The 19,078-nt window shown below is 44.6% G+C and overlaps 2 protein-coding genes across 4 annotated transcripts; one reads left to right on the forward strand and one right to left on the reverse strand.

Annotated features, from left to right (window-relative positions):
* The first annotated feature begins 238 nt into the window (after positions 1 to 238).
* On the forward strand, positions 239 to 3,553 carry LOC115170411 (N-alpha-acetyltransferase 30). 2 transcript variants are annotated; one of them, XR_003871051.1, is made up of 4 exons: positions 239 to 1,562; positions 2,605 to 2,728; positions 2,894 to 3,051; positions 3,294 to 3,409. XR_003871051.1 is itself a non-coding variant. In XM_029726708.1 (4 exons), the coding sequence occupies exons 1-4, from the start codon at positions 684 to 686 to the stop codon at positions 3,429 to 3,431; spliced, it is 1,197 nt and encodes a 398-aa protein (XP_029582568.1). In that variant the 5' UTR covers positions 243 to 683; the 3' UTR covers positions 3,432 to 3,553. The 2 variants fall into 2 exon arrangements, 1 of the variants encoding a protein (XP_029582568.1); XM_029726708.1 differs by having other exon boundaries at positions 243 to 1,562; positions 2,894 to 2,949; positions 3,294 to 3,553.
* A 5,215-nt stretch (positions 3,554 to 8,768) lies between these two features.
* On the reverse strand, positions 8,769 to 18,485 carry LOC115170553 (synaptojanin-1). Of its 2 annotated transcripts, XM_029726897.1 has the most exons (9): positions 18,243 to 18,485; positions 15,074 to 15,141; positions 13,455 to 14,821; positions 11,850 to 12,203; positions 11,504 to 11,659; positions 11,209 to 11,361; positions 10,997 to 11,028; positions 10,556 to 10,708; positions 8,769 to 10,323 (listed from the first exon to the last, which is right to left on the reverse strand). In XM_029726897.1, the coding sequence occupies exons 3-9, from the start codon at positions 14,557 to 14,559 to the stop codon at positions 10,249 to 10,251; spliced, it is 2,028 nt and encodes a 675-aa protein (XP_029582757.1). In that variant the 5' UTR covers positions 14,560 to 14,821; positions 15,074 to 15,141; positions 18,243 to 18,485; the 3' UTR covers positions 8,769 to 10,248. The 2 variants fall into 2 exon arrangements, with proteins under 2 accessions (XP_029582757.1, XP_029582704.1); XM_029726844.1 differs by lacking the exon at positions 15,074 to 15,141 and having other exon boundaries at positions 13,455 to 14,651.
* Positions 18,486 to 19,078: the final 593 nt, after the last annotated feature.

Below are 19,078 nucleotides of genomic sequence, written 5' to 3' on the forward strand. Positions count from 1 at the left end.
ATAATTTTGATAGCTTTACAGAGGTTTGAATTGTCTATTTATGCCTAAAACTGCGGTCTCTAGATACATCAAATAATGCACCGTCGATTAACTAAAATTAATTTGTAAGCTTCGCTGATGCTCGAGGAGGGAGAGACCCCCAAAAAATGTGCAAACCGCGCATAGATTATGCTTCTCGCCACTGTCGTAAAGCGGCACCCGTGCATCGACTTTGCTTCCCATCACTCTCGTAAAGCGCCACCCGCTTTCAGGATAGTCACTACTTATCACAGCCACAAATTCAAAATTATGTCTAACCCCGCCTATTTCTACAATTTAGCTTCTTAAAATATGATTTGAAACCTTAACCGTATTCCTAACCCTAACCTTAAATGAATACCAAAAAGCAACATTTTGTTTTCATACATTTTTACGTTAAATCCAATTCTTACTTTGTGACTGTAGTAAGTAGTGACAACCATCTTTCGGCTGCAATGGCGTTTGCTGCGACAGCACTTTCCGGCAGCGGGGAAACCGAGGAGAAAGCAACGACAGGCGTTGGAAGTAAAGACGAAATTGTTTCGGAAACCCTCGGATTTATGCAATTATCGCCAAAGTGAAGTGAGCTTTGTTTATAAACCCGTTGACGAAACTATATTTCGAGGTTTTTTTTCTAACGTGCATTGCCCCCTTGATGAGGTGGGATGGCTGCAGTGCCGACTGGGCCTAGCAGCGCATTGCCAGCATCCCCGGCTGAAATTTCTCCCTTCCCCGGGGATGGGAGCGTGGAACCTGGGGAAGGGGAGCAGCCCGGCTGCGGTTGGGAGGGCTCTGTAACACGACAGGAGCAGCGGATCAGCGAGGACAAACGGCCAAGTAAAAAAAAACTGAAAAACATGCTATCGCATGCTAACCCGACTGCGCTACACCTCAAATCGCAGGCCCTACAGGAACAGCAGCTGAACGGGTTGGTCAGTCCGTCTGAAGACGGTGAGATCAACAACCACACAACGGGAAACCGATCCGACAATCCGAGACCGTCCATGGAGCTCTGTGACAGCAGCAGTTTTGGAGACGACCCGAGTGACAAAAATAATAGCGACCATTGCTGCCAACATGAGGACCACAGTCCGTGTTCGAAAGGCAGCCGCCACCCTCACTTGAACAACAATGGCATGAACGGTATGTTGACTATCACAAGAACTGAGGCTTTCCAAAGCCACCCTGTAACCGGACACAGCCCCGGTGGTAACGTTAGGAAAAGGGAATGTGACCCCACAGAACCCCCTCGACCACCGAGCCAGCAGCCCCCAGACTGCGAAGGCCTAGGCGAGCACCGGGCTGGAGTAGAGAGTGAACCCGACGTCATACACCAGCCGCCGGTGTCAGAATTAGCGAGGCTGGATCTGAACTGTTCGCCTGACCGAGAAGCGGAAGAGAGCCAGGGGATTCATTATGTCCGCTACGAGTCCGAGTTACAGATGCCAGGAATCATGAGGTTGATCACCAAGGACTTGTCTGAGCCGTATTCCATTTATACCTATAGGTACTTCATCCACAACTGGCCTCAGCTCTGCTTTCTGGTGAGTATGACATGGCACTATCTAGTAAAACACCTTCTTGACTTGGTTTTGGTTGGTGAACATTAGCAAAATAAAAAGAGGCCAGTAGCTTCTGGGGCAACAAAGCGAGTTTGTTGGGACATTTGGCTGTGTTGCCTCTGACTCTAAGAGGCCAGTAGTGTCTCTTAGCACCGTTTTGATTTAGGCCTAGATACTGTTAAGGTGTCTGCTTCAGTTGTGTTCTTTTCCTATCTTTCTGTTTAGCAGTCCTGCTCATTTGATGTTCCTAAAGTTCTAGGTAAATGGTAGGCTTCTCTTTAGGTTGATCCAGACAATAACACACCCTTCTTCCTCCCTGTTGTCTTGTCTGACAGTGAAACTAGTTTTTAAGTTGGACTAAAAGGGTTGGTTAGTTTTGGTGTGACTGCTAGTGTAGACTTGTTCACTATGTTTATATTTAATCATCTGGAGGTGTCACACAGATACAGTTGAACATGAAGTGGCATGTACATGCGCTTGCACAGGCACACACACACACACACACACACACACAAACCCCCTTGGACAGCCTAACCTAACCTACACTGTTACAGCCTAACCTACACTGTTACACTAGCATAGTGTTGCAACCTCTGAGGCTTGCTGACAGTGAAACACTTGCAAGTCTCTTTCAAGTCTTTTACGTTTCTAGTCTTGATATTTTATTTGGTATTTTGAGGTGAACTAGGCTAATAAGAAACAATTTGTGTCCACAAATGCAATGAGGTCCTTGCTATTGATCTGTCTCCCTCTCCATAAAGGAATGAGCCATTCATCATTGTAACCATGATACTTACCTATTCAATATGATTTCTCAGTCTACTGCCCTCAGTGACCTATAGGAAGGAGGAAGTGCTATGTGCAGTGTAATCAAACTAGAGGTCAGGGTAGATGTGTTCTTTGTGCTCATTGGCTAGAAACATTGGGTTTTGTTTACTTCCTGGTTTTGTCTGGTCTTAAGAAGGCTTCAAAAGCTTTAGGTTGGGCACAGCACTAACATGACTCACTGATTATTCAATTCCAGGCCATGGTGGAGCAAGAGTGTGTGGGGGCCATTGTGTGTAAGCTGGACATGCACAAGAAGATGTTTCGTCGTGGCTACATCGCCATGCTGGCTGTAGACTCCAAACACCGGAGGAAAAGCATTGGTGAGAACCAGCATGCTCTCTCATTTTCTCATGACGAACAATCACGTTTTACTAATAGCCCTTTTTGCAACAAAAAAATATTTGATCTCAAAGTACTTCCATTTTATTTCTCTCCACAAACTTCTATCCCACTGAATAGATTTTTTTGTTGCCTGTATGTTGCAGGTACTAACCTGGTGAAGAAGGCCATCTATGCCATGGTGGAGGGGGATTGTGATGAGGTAAGCGGACTGGTACTGTCTGTCTGATGGTGACGTCCGAAGGCCCTGTTGTCCCTCTGGGGCCTTCACTCAGCTAGTGGCCCTGACTGTACTTGGCCTGAGGTATTAACCACATATTATATATCCACACTAGGTGGACTCTAGTACAGAAAATTAACTGCTCTAGTGAATAACATGGGGATATAATAGAACAATATGATCTTATGACAAACCCCCATAAAATGATACAGACTACTTGTATTGCTTCAGCTCTGACAAGCAGTATCTCTCCCCGCCCTCCCTCTCTCCTTCCCTCCCTCTCTCCTTTCTCTCTCTCTCTCTCTCTCTCTCTCGCTCACTCATAGGTGGTTCTGGAGACTGAGATCACTAACAAGTCAGCTCTAAAGTTGTATGAAAACCTTGGTTTTGTCCGAGACAAGCGGCTCTTCAGATATTACCTGAACGGTGTGGATGCACTGAGGCTCAAACTGTGGCTCCGCTAGAGAGAGGAGAGGGAGCATGACAGGTGCTGCCCTCTTACTGAAGCAGCTCCAGTCTCACTCTCAACCCTGCCCTTGTCTCTCTCTCTCACACACACACACACACACACACACACACACACACACACACACACACACACACATATATATATATATATATATATATATATATATATATATATATATATATATATATATATATATACACACACACACACACCCATATGCACACACACATCGTCATACACCCACAAGCATAGATTCACCTACATTTGCATATACATAGGTACATGCACACTACTCGTACACAGACATACACAGTACATACACAGTACATACAACCCTCCCTTTTTTGATCCTTGACATCTTGGAAAACAGCTCAAGGCTGAACTGGACAGACAGACAGAAATCCCACAATGTTTTTATGAAGAGGCCCTTGCCCTGTTAGCTGTAGGACCCTGTGAGAGGGGGAAGGAAGAGGAGTGTGTGATGTGGTCTGGTGACCTTTAACCTCAGAACATTGACCCCCCCCCCTCCAACGGAGCAGTATCTAAGGCATGATGTCGAGGGTGAACCCACAAACCCCCGGAGGGCGATGCATCACGCAAAATCACCCACTGGAACACAGGAAAACAGAAGAAGAATAATAACACAGGGTGAAAATAAGGAAGAGGGTGGGAAAACGCCAGATTCGAAGGAAATATTTGTGGAGTTTATTTTTTGTTTATATTTTTTAATCATGATTCAACAGGGGGTTGGAAAAGCTACTGTGTGTGTTCGTGAGAGTGTGTGTTTTGCCTAGGGGTTTGGAAAAGGAAGTGTTCATGCTATTGTGTACATGTGTAAGGGACGTGAAGTAATGTAGTGGATGGGTGTGTGTGTGCGCACGCATGCTTGGTGGGAATCATGAGTTGTGCGTGTTAGTGTGCTTTTCTCCCCCTGTCTGTGTTTTCATTACCCCTACATTGTGAGACGAACACGCCAGCTGCTTGCTGCTCAGTTTTCACCCCGTGCCCCAGACCAAGAGCTGGAGCCTGTAAAGATATGCATGCATTTATTTTAACAAGAGTGGTGGTATGAATGATGAGTGTGTGTTGATTAACACTCGGAACATTGCCCAGTTCCAAACAGACCCATAGTCCTAACTCCTAGGCACTTGTGTAGATCTGAAAGATATGGATAGGTGTAAGCAATATGGTGCAAATTATTCCTGGCCTGTCAGAGGGAAAGGTGGAGCTTTTACCATTTTAGTAATACCTATTCAATCATTTCAGATACACTTGGTAAGTGCTTAGAGGGGTAAGGATGAGGGGCCGATTTGAGATTGGGCACTTGTGTTGGCCCTTTTTGCAGATCAAAGCTAATTTTCCCAAAATGCACTGCCAGCCACTGGAACATTGCTCAAAAATCTCCTGAGAAAGATAAATCATTATTGACAAAGGAGAAGTTTGGGCTCGGAAACTATTTCCCTGTTGCAGTTTGTTAATTCAAATTCCTCCTAACTTGGAGACTATTTTTCCAAGCACCCCTCTGTCTTTCAATCATCATAGTTGTCTATGAATGAACAACATGCAGAGCACTGGAGTCCTGTTTCAGTATGGCAAAGTGTCAGGCTGGAGTAATAGTGTTATTAAATATGCTGGATTCCTGTTGGCTTCGCTCTGTGTGTGTGTTTGAGTCAGTGTGTTGATCTTTGGTTGACCTCTGGTAAAGGAAGGCAAAAGTATTGTTAGCAGTTTACTTATTTCCTGTTTGCTCTCTGAGTTTATTTAGATTGTGTACTATACACTCATACACTCACTCCCCTTTGTGGCCAAGCCTAGTGTGCACTTTCCAGGGGCCTTACTCTGATGAAGCACACACTGGTAACATTTGAGAGCTCCTCTGTCTGAGAAAGACAGACACACCAGGCAGTTCCTATCTACTCCAATCATGGCAAAGAAAATATGCGTTTGTGGCTGCTTTTTGTCTAAAAAAATAAAATAAATAATAACCTTTTTTTTTCAGCATAAATTAACAAAGGTCAGCTGTGTGTGTTTTGACTGATGGTGTAAAATCGGTTATTTCAGACTCTAGATAACCCTGAAGTATATTGAAGATACAGGGACACCAGGAGCTAGGTATAGAAGGTGGTGGTGGTAGTAGTAGTAGTAATGGTGTTGGTGGTGGGGATGGTAGTAGTAATGGTGGTGGTAGTAGTAATGGTGGTGGGGATGGTAGTAGAAATGGTGGTGGGGATGATAGTAGTAATGGCGGTGGTGGTGGTAGTAGAAGTAGTAGTAATGGTGGTGGTTGTTGTAATGGTGGTAGTAGTAATGGTGGTAGTAGTAGTGGTGGTGGTGGTGGAGTTAGTAGTAGTGGTAATAATGGTGGTGGTGGTGGTAGTAGTAGTAATGCTGGTGGTGGTAATGATGGTGGTGGTAGTAATGGCGATAGTGGTGGTGGTGGTAGTAATGCTGGTGGTGGTGGTAGTAATGGCGGCGGTGGTGGTGGTAGTAATGGTGGTGGTAGTAGTAGTAATGGTGGTGGTGGTAGTAGTAGTAATGGTGGTGGTGGTGGTGGTGGTGGTAGTAGTAGTAATGGTGGTGGTGGTAGTAGTAGTAATGGTGGTGGTGGTAGTAGTAGTAATGGTGGTGGTGGTAGTAGTAGTAATGGTGGTGGTGGTGGTAGTAGTAGTAATGGTGGTGGTGGTGGTAGTAGTAGTAATGGTGGTGGTGGTGGTAGTAGTAATGGCGGTGGTGGTGGTGGTAGTAGTAATGGCGGTGGTGGTAGTAATGGTGGTGGTAGTGGTAGTAGTAATGGCGGTGGTGGTAGTAATGGTGGTGGTAGTGGTAGTAATGGTGGTGGTGGTAGTAGTAGTAATGGCGGTGGTGGTAGTAGTAGTAGTAATGGCGGTGGTGGTGGTAGTAGTAGTAATGGCGGTGGTGGTGGTAGTAGTAGTAATGGTGGTGGTGGTAGTAGTAATGGCGGTGGTGGTGGTAGTAGTAATGGTGGTGGTAGTAATGGTGGTGGTGGTGGTTGTAATGGTGGTGGTGGTGGTGGTGGTGGTAGTAGTAGTAGTAATGGCGGTGGTGGTAGTAATGGCGGTGGTAGTAATGGCGGTGGTAGTGGTAGTAATGGCGGTGGTAGTAGTAGTAATGGCGGTGGTGGTAGTAGTAGTAATGGCGGTGGTAGTAATGGCGGTGGTAGTAGTAGTAATGGCGGTGGTGGTGGTGGTAGTAGTAGTAATGGCGGTGGTGGTGGTGGTAGTAGTTAATAAAGATCTGCTCCTTGTCTAGCAGAGACACTAATGTACTGTACTGCTGAGCTGTGATGAAGTCCCATAGGCTGAGAGAGCAGCTATAAGGTATACACTAGGATACACAACACATTATGGGCCAGGTTTACTCAGTGTCTGCATCTCTGTAAAGTTTTAGCAGCTGTTATTTCAGAGTTTGCAGCTTTAATAAAACAGATGCAAACAGTTAGGAGCTGTTCCTCAACGTCTCTTCAATTCAACCGGCTAACATTGCAGAATAGGAAGTGAGAAGGGATGTCGACAGATACTTTACACACAGGCTGCTGTGTGGGTGGTTATAGTATGTGTGTGCGTGTGTTTGAAAAGACCGATCAGATGACCTTTTGGGGTTTTTTATTGACGATTTGAATACAGTGTTTGCGCTCTATTCATTTGACATCTGAGGGGATCTTTTTTGTGTATTGTGTTTTTGGAGGGATTGATTGGTTAGGTTTTCGGTTTCTCCTCTGCTAATTTATTTTCACCCATCTAGACTATTAGGACTAGAATAAGAATGCAGGATTGGACAGCAACGATGTCATCAGAGATCCGGAAGCACAGATGGGAGCTAGGCTAGCTGTTCCAAAGCCATACTGCTTTGAAATGTTCCAATGGCACTCTGTTCCATTCACTGGGAAGACTTCCATTTGGCTCCCTGTGCAGATACACTTCCTGTTGAATCTTGACTCTTTCTGACATCACTCTGATCCTGCTTCAGTCTAGAGGTGTGAGTGGGCTACTGTCTCGTTTCAAATGAAATTGGTCTTTGTTTTGGTCCGACCCGCTTTCCTCATTCCCATAGAATGTATTTTTCTCCCCTAGTTTTTAAAAGTGTGAAACCCTGGCAGTGCCAGTAGGGACCGTGGGCATTATTGCCTGCCATGATCGGCCAGACAGCTCCGTTTGACCATCTACACCAGAGGTCTGTTCATGGGGGTGCCCTGTTAGATAGAATGCTCATATATAAATGTTTTGTCTAGAACCAATTTGATTCACTGTCATGTAGAATTGGGAATTGTCTACTCTATTCGTTATCTTTCTAGCTGCATTGTTCTTAACTTTGCACCTCATTGAATGCACCCCAGTTGAAGGGCTTCCTCGTCAGTCTGTTAGTGGCCAGAGTCTGGTGTGATTTCAAAAGACGTTGACATCTGTTTAATGTATATCTCTGGTCTGTTTTGACAAAGGAGTGAGCTAAAGAAGAAACAGGCTGGCATCCAGGTTAGCTGATACCTTCCCATGGCTTCAAAATAAGTCAGTGAATGGTCTTCACTACAGAGAAATCAAAAGTTGTCTTGCCATTTCAGAGTTTAGGGTCTAAGAACATGACAAGGCTACTTAAACTGGTCTTGGAGGGCCACCATCCCACTGGTTGCCTAGCTACCATTCACCCCAGAGACCAACCACTCTTCTCCCATCTCCTTGTACGAGAGGAAGAGTTGTCAAGCTTTTTATTAGATATTCCAGTTGGTTTCTTGCTCTGGCTAGAATTTTCTCTTTAGGTACACCGATCTAGGATCAGTTTACCCTGTCCAAATGCTAACCTTCACCATTATGGCTGGGGGATGCAAACTGACCTTAGCTGAGTGGGCATCTACTCTCTTCTTACCACTCCACTCGGGGACCCCACACACTGTGCCCCCCCCCCCCCCCAGGACCAGCTAAAGGGGGTCTCTGTTTGTTTTTTGCAGTGACTAGCCCTGGACCCCTGTGATCTGTAAGGGAAGAGAGAACGGTATTTTTGCATGTCAGCGTTCTGTTCCCCTGCCCCTCTTCCTCTGTCTCTTTGATTTCAATCTGTCCAACAATATATTTTATTTAATGTGGGAAAAGTACACAGAAATAAATTATTAGATTTGTTTTCTGCTGTAAGGTGGATTGGTTGACTCTGGGTTGTCTGATGGTTATCTTGGTTCCAAAGCAAGCAAACGGCACATCTGAAAGAGTGCAGTATTTTACATTGTATTACAATGTATCGTGATTCATTCATGATTAGGCATTTTGTCTTCCAACTGTGTTTAGCAATAGAAACAAAAATAGTGAACCCTTCCCACAAACAGAGATCCTTCTGGGTAAAAGAGCTTTATTGGTAACACTGCACATTTGGTATCTATAGAAAGAAAGCCCAAAATGTGGCCATAAGTTTACAGAAGAACCCGTACATTACATTATTATTGCATATTCACAGGCAATATATCTCAAGCAACCTACCAGGAGATGGTCACGCAAAATGTGACACATTTCAAACTTGAATGACTACTATACAATGCAAGATTACTCAATTACATTGAATTAGACTTTTCAAAACACCTTTAATATTTAGTGCTAAAATGCAGACACTAGATGCATCAACCACAGAAATGAATAAATATATACATTTGGATCACAACGGCATCAACCAGGGGGAATGGAAACCTTTGTCAACATTAAGTGCGTACACTAGCAGCAAGCGTCCTGTTTCTCCTTAGAGTTTTGGCTTTCACCTGCTCAGTTCTTTCAGGTCCCAGTGCAAAATAAGAAAAATGGATTGTTAGGCAATTAGGAGAAACAACAGTACAGAAGAGAGAGGTTGCGTGAAAATACAAGTAGTCTCCCTTTAAAAAATTCCTCAGCATGGCTATGGGATGTGATGATTCAGAATGACTTGGACTTTCTGTAGAGTAGGCTATTCAATAGTAAATGATATGGAGATGATTAAATAAGCATTAGCCTTGTATATACAGTCATGAAAGAGGTTGCCTGCCACACACTGGAGGAAAAACATTGTCAGGAGGAGCAACAATAGAATGATCAGTTTCCTGTAACTACACACAGAGAGAGCTGGTTCCTGCTGAATGCTTTTAAAGGAGGATGATATTCATTTGGCCTTAAACAGTCGACAAGGCTGAATCAAGCAATGGCTGTCTATGAAAGTATCTACAGTACTTTAATGCACACTGGTGTTGACAGCTTATGTTTTTTCAGTGCCTATGATGTGTTATGAACTCAATAGTGTGTGACAATCTTACTCCAGTAACTGTGAGTGCATCTCTATAGCCTGTAGTGGCTTCATTTCTGAAGTGGCTTCCTAAATGTAGGAAAGGAGACGAGGAAGCCACTTCAGACTATTGAAATGCACTCCTCGTCAGCTATATAAACAGAGATCCTATTAATTGCCATGGATTCTGCTCTAGCACTTTTATTACATAGAAAGTAATTGAAAGAGGCTTCAGCACACGGTCATTCTTGTATGCTCCACACACTTGGTTTAAAGGATCTCGAGCACATTGTGGATCATACAAGAATGTCAATAGCCTGGAGTTTATTTTTCAAATATTGTATTGTTTTTCCCTCTATGCACCTGTAACTACATAGTTGTTAAAACGTTCAACCCTGTTTTACATGTCAAATACCCACCCGTCTTGTTGGTTAGACAGTCAAATACTCTCAGATAAATTATAGCCAATCGGCCCACAGTGATTGGAGATGTGGTAGTCATGGAGATATGATGACGATGACGCTGGCCGAGTCTCATCGGTCACAGGCACAGCGCTGCTGGCAGGATCAGAACTCGTCCTCAGAGCTGTCAGCCAATAGCATGGCTTGGTCCTGGCCGTTGCTGCTTGGCTCCCTGGGTTGCTGGAGACAAGACGGCAAATACCAAAAGTCAGGACATTCATTACATGGAGTTAAAGGTTGTATAAAGCTCAATAAGTCCAAAGTCTCTTCCATCTCCTTTCTTTCATCTGCACTGATGTGAAAGAAGCTGTCCAATGTCTTTAAAACAGTACAGATGAAGGTGTGGAGATGAGGAAGCCACTTTCTACCACAAGGTGAATAGTGTAGTGTTAGTGAGCATATTCCTATTAACCTCAGTGTGCCTGGCCTTCCTCCTACGCTGGTGTTTGAAGCTGTTCCTCCTCTTACGGTGGATCATCCTGATGCTGTAGAGGGCCCCAACGATGAGCAGGGCCCCCATGATGCCAATGCCCACCGGGGCCAACATCCCAGACACATACCCTGCCTGGAGGGAGAGGGAACATGGGTGAGGGACAGAGGTGAACGATAGGGGTGGGTGAGGGACGAGCAGGGAAAAGAAACTAGCCACAGACAGGAAATACAGACCACTCGTAGACCAGTGTCTTAGAGACAACTCTTCCAGTTGATGTTTTTTGACTAATTTAACTTAAGGGTAATAGGGGTCAATATTATCCCTGCTACATAGCCAAACAGCCTAAAGGACCACACTTTCTAACAATTCTTTATGATGAGGATAGTATGGTTCTGTCATGACCATTAATGGCGATCTTACCTTTTCTCTGATCAGTTCCACCCAGCTACGCACTGAAAAAAAGGGAGGAAGAGTGGCTTTGAAGCACATTGAACCCACACAAGGGATTGTCACCCACCATTTCAATTACACTTCTTTCCTAATTGAAAATATCTCATATTTGATGGCAACAAAGAGCCAAAGTTAGTTTTAGGTGCGCATGCATTCGTGTGTGTGTGTGTGTCTCCTCTCACTCAGGCCCTGATTGCGCTGCACCCAGACAGGAGGCGGGGGGATGAGGCTGTAGGGAGGTCGAGTGGGGGCTGGGATAGGGGTCTCCTTCTGTTCCTCTTCGCTTTCCTCTGACTCCTCCGTGTTCTCATCCTCCTCATCCACCTCTGGCTCCTCTACAGGAAGAAAAGAAGGAAAACAGCTGATTCAACTTCCTGTCAATTTGAACTGTGAACTTTCATCTTTACATTGTGTAAACAATGTGTGTACATTAGAGTATTAGTGTGCATTATGTGTGTGTGTTAGTGTGACTCTTACCTTCAGACTCCAGTTCCTCCAGACCTGATTTGACCACAGGCAGATTGGTTGTCTTGGTGACCGTTGTCATGGTGGTCTGCTGGGAGGCGATGCTTTTAGGGTTGGGTTCGGAGGTGGGCAGGGTTTCATCTGGGTTCTGTATGGTCTCACTGCCACCTAAATATAACCATCACGGCTGGATCATTATAGTGGATATAGTGAAGTATAACATCAACATCTAGTCCTTAGATACCACTGTAGAAACTTCTAGATCTAAACGGATCGGATGAGTGTAAGCAATATTGTGAACAGATGAAGAGGACGAATGGAATAATGAAGAGGAAGATTAATAAGAAAGAAGTCTCACCTGGCTGTTCTGTCTCTGAAGGGGGAGGGTCTATGGGTGGACCAGAGGGGCAGATAGTCTCAGAGATCTCAGCCCCGGATGTCTGCCATGGCGACGTCCAATCTGGTAGCACCAGGGGTGGGACACGGGATGGTCCCGTGTCCACCTGGTCGAACTCCACCTCTGACAGTAGCATCCCCGTGGTAGCCATGGAGACAGACGGCTGTGAGTTGCCGGGCGTGAGAGCGGCTGTCGCTACCCCCGCCCCTTCAGGTGTGACATCATCAAAGGGCTCGAAGATGAGAGGGAGGTCCTCCGATGACATCGTACCCTCTGTGGACGCGTCCTGCAAGGGAGGGGCACTGGCATCCACGGCTGTCAGTAAAATACACACACACCAACAGATGTTGGGTCAGGCCTACTGATAGTCCATAGGCAATTCGTATTGGCTCAGTGACTGCTAGAGATCAGCCTGTGACTAGAAACATGATGGTATGTACTGGTGAAGAGAGAGGAGTTTTACACCCACAGCTCTGCTTCCAGTTCTCAACTACATTCTAACTGCTCTGCTCACAAGTAAAAAAGATATAAATCCCATATCACATAACATAACCATGGAAGGAATCCACCATATGGTGCAGCTTTCTGGGACAGGTTATTCTTGTAATTGTTGATGAAGATTCAATCAAAATGTTTATTTCTGCATCTCTTTCAGTCGTAGATTATTATTTTTTTGCCATGTTGAAAAGGGTGTTCCAAAGAGAAAATCCTTCCTTCTACATACTACTTATCAAGGTAGCTTGGTTTCCCTTGTAGGGAAGCTTCATGTCCCCAAAGAGAAGCTGGAACACACACACACAAATATACGCACATACGTATATGTACATACGCGCACACGTCCCAGAGGGACGCTAACAGGCTGCCTGTAGCGCTAACAGACAATCCTTAGAGGGACGCCAGACAGGCAGGAACAGTCAGGAACACATATTGGCTCAGACAGACTCCTCTATTCTACTGCATCACACAGTAATAAACTGCCTGGCTGGCCCTGCCAGTGCCTAGGTCTTTACTGTTCCTCTCTGATGGAGAGAGGGAGATGGAGATAAAGGGTGAGTGAATTCCCCAGACTTGTATAACAGCCCCTGTCATTGCTGTCTCCTGGCAGTCATGTGAGGTTTATTTCCACCGTCAGAAATAGAAAGTAATTAGACTGCTTCCCTGGAACCCTGCCTGCTAAGGTTCAAAGTGAAGCGTGGAAAACCAAGCATTCGCGCCCCCCCCCCCCCCACCATCCCCCACGATCATCAAAGGAGATCTCTGTAGCTAGACGTGTCACTTTCATTTCCCTTCCCTTTTTAATGAAACCTATTGAAACCCAGCGAAAGGCAAACAGGCAACCCGTGTAATGGAATTCTATGGTGTGACACAACAACAGCTAGAGCAGCACCTTACCTTGTTGTGAGGCAGAGCAAGTGTGTTGTTGTGTGCATGTGCAAAAACTCAACATAGAATGTGGCCCTCAAGTGCATCTGTAGAGCAGACTCACTCCAGGTGGCTGAGTTCCCAGTGGCTGTCTCTAACATATCCAGTATGTACTCATTGGACCATAGCATACTGCATACTCACCCCCATTTTGCTGTAGTGGTTCAGTCCAGAGGCTGTCAGGGTCATCCTGTCTGGAGGATCCTGTTAGGGCTGGTCCAAGGTCGGGCAGGAGGGGGTCTGGGAGAGCAAATGCTGTCTCTCCATCTTGGGGGTGTGGAGATGCAGGGCCAGCGGCCTCCAGATCACTAGGGGGCAGCGGTGAAGCGTCTCTGCTGGATCCCCATACTGACGGAGGGATGGAGGTCAATGGGGAGTTTGTAAGGATACTATGGGGAGATGAGGAGCTCGGTCTGGCCGTCTCTGTCTCCTGCCCCATAAGAGGAGCTCCGAGGTCGGGCAAGCTCTCTCTGAGTTCCCCTTCCTTTCCTCCATAGAGATCTGGCCTCTCTTCCAGGATGAGGTCTCTTCTCTCCCCAGCAAGGTGCGTCCCTGTCTGGCTGTCTGGTTCGGGGGCACTGGCTGCTGTGGAACCACCATGTAGAACAGCTCTGGGTGTTTTCATGGCCACTGTCATCCCTTGCCTCTCTCCTAGGGAAGCTATCATGGCCCCAGTGGTGACAGTAGGTATATCCTCCATATGATTCTCTTCGGGCCCTACTCTCATCTCTTTGTCTGTGTAGAGTTCTGGAGCTTCTACATGCAGTCTGTGAGTCTCCTTCCCCTCAGAGAAGCTCTCAGAGGCAGCCCCTGTCTCTGCCTCCCTCCCCTGGCTCTTAGCCCCTCCTGGTCCAGATATACCCTCATGACTGTCCACGTTTCGTGCCTGCGTCACCGGCTCCATCCCCCCTGGTTTGCGTCCCATCACATCAGGGCCAGTGCCTCCCCCTGCTCCAACATTCTCTGATAGGTCAGTCCAGCTGCCAGTCATGTGTTCTGCCATCCCATAGGACCGTCTGCCGGGATCAGAGGGCCCAGATTGGACACTTGTTGATGTCACACTGACAGGTGTTGCTGGTGTTACACAGGGCTCTCCCTCCATTGGCTCCCCAGCTTGTCCATCACAGCCACTGTCCTGTGAGGCTGGTGCGTAGTCGTGGAGGGGCAGGACTGGGGTGCTGTAGATGGAGAGACAGACCCCTACCAATAGGAGGTGATGGAGAGTCGCAGGGAAGAGCATCTTTCCCATCTCTCACCACAAAGTAAACATGGAGGCGTAGAGAAGAGTCGCAGTGGCTAGAAGGGGGTGGTCAGATGACGGGGGCAGGTATGGCGATTCAGCTGAGGAAAGAATTTAACCACTTATTTATTGCTGAACCTAAGATAACTGAGGCTGAGGATTATATTAGCTTTTGTGTAAGCCTTTCCTTTGATGTTGTAGTCTGGCAGTTTCGTGGAAAATGTGGACCTTTGAGCCCTCTCTCCAGTTGTTGTACTTCTACTCCATTCCTCTCCACACACACACACCAGTGTTAATTTTGTGACTATTTTTTATACAGTATTACATTTAGTATAGTCTTAGTCATTTTGACTAAAATATCATTTAGTCTTAGTCACATTTTGTCATTTGAATAATGATTTAGTCTAGTTATTGTCAAAATGACAACAACAGTGGGCCATTTCAGTCAACTAAATGCCCTTTCATTGTAGTCACATTACATTTGTATTGCATCATTAACACTGCAGGGGTATTCAACGCTTACCCTACGAGGTCCAGACCCTGCCGGATAATTAATTGCGCCCACCTAGTGTCCCAGGTCTAAATCATTCCCTGATTAGATGGGGAATAATGAAAAAAGTTGAGTTTGAGGGATAAAGTAACAAAATGTGCACAAAAATACATAGCCTTGTCCTACCAACATATTTTTCTGATTAACATCCTATTCTCTTCCCAACAGCAGAAAAATGACAAACATAAGCATATATAAGAATTATCTGTCCATGTAAATTCTCAAGCACGGAGAGACAGAGAGAGAGAGAGAGAAAGTATTGGCAAAGTAGTATGAGTTGCACATCCGTCACTCGGTCACGTCATTGCCATTGTCAGCCACGTTTCACTGACACCGCAGCCACATTGGTGTCCAACACTAGAACGGGGGCTAATGACTTTGAATGTGAGCTAATGACTGTTTCGCCCAGTGATGTGATCGAGTCACTAAATTTTGAGTCCGAATCGAGTCCCAAGTCCTCTGTGCGCGAGTCCAAGTCCGAGTCACCAATGGTTGAGTCACGAGTCGGGTCACGAGTCCCTATAGCTATAGTCCGAGTCCCTATGTGTACAGTAGTCCTGATCCAAGTGCTCAAGTCTGAGTCACTTGGTCCCCATTAACGCAAAATAAAGTTTGGTTAGTTCTACAAAGAATATTTCTATCTGAACGTTCCAAAACGTTAAGTCCTGCTGAATGCGCCCTAGGTTGTTAGCTATGGCTAGCTAATGAGGTAAAATGACTGAACAAGATGTAGGCTAAACAAATGGTTAATGGTCCGGTCCACAAGTAACCTAGTTTTAGAATTGGCCTGCAATATGCTTTATGAATGTAAAATGCGTCCCACCAATACACGATAGAAAGAAAAAAACGTAGCGCCTTGCAATGAAATGCAGTGGAGAAAGTGGGAGGGTTGAACGAAATTACAAATTCAAAGACAGCCTTCTTTTCTATACTCAAGAGAGAGAAAAATATAGCTACACTGTTGTTTTACTATTAAACTCAATGATGCTATTGCTTTTAATTTCGTAAAGCAGCTTGTGTTTCTTAACCAGGCAAAGGGTAGTTAACGAGAAGGCTGGTGGGTGACTGGTTAGCTATGGGGAAGCAAGAGAGTAATTTGCGCGATGTGTATAATCGAAGGCGGAGCCTGTCTGTCTGTCTGCCCACACTCATCGCTTGCTCCCCCGCAGCTCACCAGCTGATGTGGGCTGTGTGTGCCGGGTACGTTGCTTCCTTCCCACTGCTGAACAGAACTGTGCTGTGCATCTGTGCTGCTAATATTAAATATGTTATCACTGAAAAGCTCTCAATCTCTCCAAAAACTCTTGTCCAGTCCACTTAGTAGTCAGGTCACAGAGATAATTTTGTCTCGTCTCGTTTTAGTCTACTGAAATTAAAAATCATTTATGTTTAGTTATAGTTTTTTCTGGGTCTATTTAGTCAGTTATAGTCTCGTCAATTGCCACTGAAAAACAAGTGTTTGACAAATATTTGTGTCACTATTTTTGTTGACGAAATTAACACTGACACACTCACACAGTAAGTACAGCCTGACACAGCAAACCCTTGCATTGTACTTTTAAAATAACTATAAATAGAAGGTTATCTCCAGAATGACTCAGTCCTGTTCAGTTGGGCTCTGCAGGTTAATATTTTTAGATAGATAATAACACGTTTCAGTTATTGCACTTTCATATAAAATGTACCATACAAATAGATAATACCATTATAATAACAGAAAGAACACATTCAAATATCAAGTGAGGAAGAGACTAGGACACTGCACAAATACTTTGGTAATCTGCAAGGGGCATTTTTCTTGGCAAATGGAGTTGACTTGTAAACAGAGAATTCTGTTCCCATTGGGTTGCCTGGAAGACACCCTGCTTCCCTCAGATTCCCTATGTTGCTGCAGTGTGTCAGCAGCCTGGTCTGATAGACTAGATGTAACAAAGTAAATGTAAATCCGGTTCAGTCAAATTACTATAATATGTTACGTTTGGTATGGTTACATAAGACAAAAAGTTACTTAAGGCAAAAACTAAAGAAAGGTGGTTGGTCGGAGTGGGCGTGGGCTTATAATCCAAAAGTCTAGCAACAAAAAGGTTGTGTCAAATCTCATCACTGCCAACTTCAGCATTTTAGACAATAGCACATTTTCAACAACTTAATACTTTTTAGCTACTTTGCAACTACTTAGCATGTTAGCTAACCTTTCCCCTAACCTTAACCCTTTTAGCTAACCCTTCCCCTAACTCTAACCTTAATAACCCTTTAACCTAAGTCCTACCCCTAAGTTTAACACTAACCCTTAACCCCAACCCCTAGTCTAGCTAATGTTAGCCACCTAGCATATTCCTAACATATCATACGAATTGTAATTTGTAACATATACTAAATGGATTAGAGCCATCCAAAAATGAATACCTACCGTACAAAACATAACATACTAAATGGAGTGTCTGATTTACGTACACAATAATACAAAAGGCTCTGAGAGCAGGTTGGTGTCAGACGTCAGACAGGCGTTTCACAGACATCAACGTCAAACCCTGACACATATACACACACACAAACACAAACACACACACACACACACACACACATTTGACATTTTAGTAACATGTGTGCTTATCCAGAGCGACTTCCAGTTAGTGCATTGTACACACACACACACACACATACACAAACAAACGCACCTTCTTACTCTAACAAACACTACCGACCCCCAGCTGACCATCGCTAATCAATGTACTCAACAAGAGTCAAGAGAGCCGCCTGCTGCTTGACACCCTCAATACCAGTTATGAACCAATTATGACGATTAAAATAGACCTCCATCCGGTAAACAAACATCATCATCCAGACCCACGCCACGCCACTGCGGCGCAGGCATAAACCGCTTTAGTGTACAGATTCAATGCCAAGAGATCTAAGTAGCCTAGTCTTCTAGTGCATTAAAATCCGTGTATTCATATGTGCGTGTGTGACTATGCCACATCGGCTACAGTAGAGACGGTGCTTCTCATCTTAGAAGCCTGTCATGAACCATATTGTTCTATCAATAGATCATGTTTTACATTTTAAACAAATCGAAACAAATAGGTTATGTTGGATGAAAAGTCATTAAAAAAAGATGCACTGTATAATGCATTGTCCTTACCTGCCGGAGTCGTAGACGGGAATGATGCTCATCTCATTGCACAGGGCGGTATGTATTTCCCTCCAGCCTTTCCTTTAAACAACGGGTTGTATATTACAACTGTACCAATATAATATCAATAAGCTGCCAATATCGATCCGGAAGCAAGCTTAAGGAATAGCCTAGTCTTTATTAATGTGCTGATCACACAATGTAGGCTACGCTTCGGAGTGCGTGTGCATGCGCGCGCCTCAACTGGCAGAGTGCCTCGATCCGCTCTGTGATTGAGCGCGTGTAGAAATATGATTTATGAAGAACATTCAGTAATATTTTATGTCCAATGCGTTGCATAACAGGCAATTGTTTTAGTCTGGGGAAATGTTTTCAAATTCTATTTGAACCTCAGATTTTGTTTTTCCCGAGGTGGTGCTGAATGGACAGCTCCTTGGTTCTGAAACCTGTTATAATAATAATGTTGTGATGGGTGTCTTAAAAACTTACCTGCCCTATGGCAATGAATTAATTAATTGAAGATAAATGTGAAATCTAAAAATGTAAGTAAATTACATGAAAGTTGATCTGCTTATTTATTCTGTCGGACTACCTGTCTCTAGTCGATGCGTCACTTCAAGGCAAATAAAGAAAACACCGAATTTCTCTCCTTTCATCCTTTCATGTCTACTTTTGAACGATCTATAAGAACATGAAATTGATTGCATAATATATTGCCCAAACAATATCATGTTCTTTATAGATCGTTCAAATTCTCAGTCCATATCAAGTGTGTAAAAATGACTTTATTTATTTTTATTTTGCGTTTGATTTATAACACACAGGTATAATTCCATAAACTATTT

This window comes from Salmo trutta, chromosome 1 (genome assembly GCF_901001165.1).
Source record: "Salmo trutta chromosome 1, fSalTru1.1, whole genome shotgun sequence".
Lineage (NCBI taxonomy): Eukaryota > Metazoa > Chordata > Actinopteri > Salmoniformes > Salmonidae > Salmo > Salmo trutta.